This window comes from Fonticula alba (genome assembly GCF_000388065.1).
Source record: "Fonticula alba strain ATCC 38817 unplaced genomic scaffold supercont2.6, whole genome shotgun sequence".
In the NCBI taxonomy this organism is placed as follows: domain Eukaryota; order Rotosphaerida; family Fonticulaceae; genus Fonticula; species Fonticula alba.
In genome coordinates, this window is record NW_009242976.1 from 694,746 (window position 1) to 698,349 (window position 3,604).

Consider the following 3,604-nt stretch of genomic DNA (forward strand, 5'->3'; position numbering starts at 1 on the left):
GGCTTGGTGCGGCCGTGCCGCGTTGATGAGAGGGGCCTGGCCCCGGGCTCTCTTGAGCCAGGGCCGCCGGACGGCACGGGTGAGCGAGTTGGTAACGCCCAACCGTGGAGGTCCCCCCCCCCCCCCCCCGCGCCACCGGGTCCGGGGGCGGGGGCGGGGGCGGGGGCGGGGGGGGCGGGAGTTCCCAAGCATCCGCGTCCATCGGTGGGTCTGCCGTTCTCGCCACCATGGCCACCGTGGCCGCGGTGGCGGCCGGACCACCCACCTGGCGGCATGAGGGGTCGCGGCGTCCGGCTCGCACGCGGGCGGCCGACACCCCGGCCTCAGGGGCGTCTCCCTCTGCCTTGCCTGGTTCACTTTGCGGACCTTCATGGAAATCGCCCAGCCGACAATTCGCCCCGCCAAATGAGCCCCACCTCCCAGGCGGGTCTCTGGGACCACGCGTGGGGTCGCCCTCGGGCGTGCGAGCCCGTGTGCCCGGTGTGTCTGCGTGCGGGCGTGCGCGCTTACGTGCGTCCTTGCACGCATGCGTGCGAAGGGCCGCTGACTGGGGCGGCTTAGGCGGAAGGGGGGGAGGCGGAGCGCGCCAAGGGAGGCGGTCATTTTCGTTCCATGAAGCTGCCGGAGGAGCAGCACCGGGGGGGAGGCACAGGTATGGCCGGGCTGTGCCCCTAGGACAGCGGGGCCATATGGCCCCTGGCGAGGGGGGGCACTCCCCCCCCCCCCCCCCCCCCCCGCGGCTCTGAGTGTGTTGGTGGCGGCCGGGGGCCGGGCGGGGCCGTCCTTCCTCGCCCCGCGTTCGCCGTTTGCTTCCCCTCAACTTCCGACGGATTGGCCGGGCCTTTTGTCGCCGGCCACCGGGCCGCGCGACTCCCGGATCGCCCCCCTCGAGAAGAGAGCCCCCTCGAGCGCGCCTCGCACAGGGGCCGTCTGCCGCCTGCGTGTGCGGTGGAGATGTGCTGAATTTCCACCGCCCGTCTCGGACTTGCCTCGGGCGCGGGCATCCCCACAAAACCCGCACGCTCGCGCCCCGGGCCTCGGCCTACCGCGCCAAGAGCATCAACAACAATAATCACCGATCCGTAGCGCCGTGGCGACCCGGGCTCGCGCACGCCCCCCCCCCCCCCCTCCCCCCCGCATACGCACTGGCAACAGCAATAATGCAGGATGCCCGGCTGCCCAAACTAATAGGTCCGAATGTTTCAGTCGTGCCCCGCACTTTGCAGGGATTTCCAATGCCGCGTCCTCCTCGAGACAATCGGACGCGGTGAGGACCTGCTCGTGTATCCGAGGGCATGTGTATGTGTGCATGTGTATGTGTGCGTACATGTGTGTGTGTGTGTGCGCGCACATCTGTGCGTGTGTACATGTGTGTATGCTTGTGCCGCGATGCCCGAGTACGTGACACCCCACACTCCCCTTCCTCCACCCGGGCGGGGGCAAAAAGATGGCCCCCCCCCTCCTCGGCCTCAAGTGGTGTGCCAGTTTGGGCGGGGCCAGCCGGGGGCTGGGGCCCGCGTTTGGCACCTGGCTCCCTTGTGTCCGGTTCCCCATGCTTCGGGGCTTTTTGGGCCAGGGATCTGTATTTTCTTCCTTCTTGAGGACCAAACCCCCCTCCCATCCCCCTCCCATCTCCCCCCCCCCCATCACCATCCGTTCCCTCCCTCTCTTCTCACACCCGGCCGGCAGTCGCTGCCCATTTCTTCCGTTTCTCCCGCTGGTCTTTCCTCGTTATGGTACCGCCCCCCCCCGTCCCCCGCCCCCTTGTATCCGCCGACACTCCCCGTACTCCCCCTGACCTTGCCCTCTATTTGGTTTCTCCTCCCGCTCTGTTCTGTGCCCCACCCTCGTGTCAGCCATCCATCGAGGGTTACCTTGCCCCTGTCGGTGGCGGCCTCCGGTCTTGGGGATGCATCATCCCCCATCGCAGCCGCTTCGAGCTTTTCCGTAGCGGAACCTCAGCCACCCCCATCTCGGTACATATCCTCACCAGCTCCCTCCCTCCGCCTCTCCCCCTCCCATCCCCCGCATTCCCCCCCATTGTCGTGGTCACTGTCGTACATGTGGCGACCACTGTCGCTGACCTCCCCCCCTCGCCACATAGGCCTTCGATCTGGACCTTGTGCTGGGAGTTCACCTCCTCCCCCAGTCGCTTCTCCGTGTGGAGAGCTACCTCGGCGAGAGCCTCACCTACCGGGCGGACACGCCGCGCCTGTCGCGGAATTGGGTGGTCCGCTTCCGCATGGCCCTCCAGCAAAATGAGGACAACGACTCGGACGACAGCGATCCCGACTACAATGACTATGCCTCATACGACATGAACACCACGCTCAATGAGCGCCTCGAGCGCATGGTCGTCATCAACAAGGAGGCTCGTCAGGCCATTGTCCACGCCCTGTGCCATGGGAAGGACCTTCGGGAGAGCACCTCTTCCGAGACATACATTTCCAATCTGCGCAGCCTGCTCTTCCTGAATGGCGAGACCCCCGAGGCGGAGACCGGCACCGGGCCCGAAGCCGAGGTCGATGCCGCTCTCGGGAGCAAGCCGGCTTCTCGTCGCCAGGTGAACTCGGTGATGCTGTCGTCCGGGGCGGCGGCGGCCATCGGTGCCGCCGCCCGTGCGGCCGAGGCCGCCGCCGCCGCGGCCGCCGCCCCGGCGGTCGCCTCCCCTGCGATCCCCCCCAGCGAGCGCTGCCTCTTCATGTATGGCGTCACCGAGGACGATGAGTCCGGCTCGGATAGCGACTCCAGCGGCCAGCTTCCCGGCCATGGGAGTTCTTCATCCTCCGACGATGACAGCGACGATGAGCACACCTCCCACACCCACGGGCAGCTCAACGACGAGACCCATCACTCGGACTCGGACTCCGAGCCGTCGCAGCGCGACTCCAGCCGGCGGATGTCAACCGGGTCCTATGTCAGCATCGATGAGCGCGACTCCACCAGCATGAAGACCTTCATCGCCCAGGTGACCGAGGCGGTACGCGTCCTCCCCTTCGGCCAGCCTCTTCCTTCCTTCCTTCCTTTTTTATTGGTCTTTTCCCGCCTCCCAGCATTCATGTTACTTATGTCTCTCTCTCTCTCTCTCTCTCTCTCGCGCCCCTCTCTCTATATCCCCATTCGCATGTGGGTCCCATGTTCGCGCGCCTGACAGGTCAATGATGTGCTTGCGCCGGCTGACCTGGAGGACGCTCGTTCCACCCTTGACCATATGTGCCAGCTGGTCTGGGCTCTGGACTACCTGTGGTCCGTGACCGATCATCACCGGAGCATCTTCCCCAACCTCCGGGCTCTGGCCAGTCTGGCCAACCGCCGGTGCATGGCCGCCGCGCGGGACTATGCGCACCTGCGCTTCCGTCCGGAGTGGGCTGGCGCGCCGACCGGCCTGGCCGCCGCGACCGCCACGCCCCCGGCTCCGGAGGATGCGCTCGGCCGGTTTGTCCCCTCGCCGGATCTGTGGGCCGAATGGAGCGGCTCCAATCCCACCATCGAGGATCTCCCGATTCTGGTGCGCCCTTTGTGCCTGCGCCTCTTTTTTGATTGTCCCTCCTTCTCCCAGCCCATGCGCCCTTCCTCCTCCCCCCCCCCCCCCCCCCCCCCCCCC

General features: G+C 67.2%; 1 protein-coding gene across 1 annotated transcript in view; it reads left to right on the forward strand.

The window, feature by feature from the left end:
- The first annotated feature begins 1,614 nt into the window (after positions 1 to 1,614).
- Positions 1,615 to 3,604, forward strand: part of H696_03819 (hypothetical protein) — a 2,751-nt gene continuing 761 nt past the window's right edge. The window contains exons 1-4 of the mRNA XM_009497678.1: positions 1,615 to 1,736; positions 1,857 to 1,976; positions 2,105 to 2,980; positions 3,155 to 3,508. Of these exons, the coding sequence (XP_009495953.1) occupies positions 1,734 to 1,736; positions 1,857 to 1,976; positions 2,105 to 2,980; positions 3,155 to 3,508 (1,353 nt within the window). The 5' untranslated portion in view covers positions 1,615 to 1,733. The remainder of the gene's footprint in view (positions 1,737 to 1,856; positions 1,977 to 2,104; positions 2,981 to 3,154; positions 3,509 to 3,604) is intronic.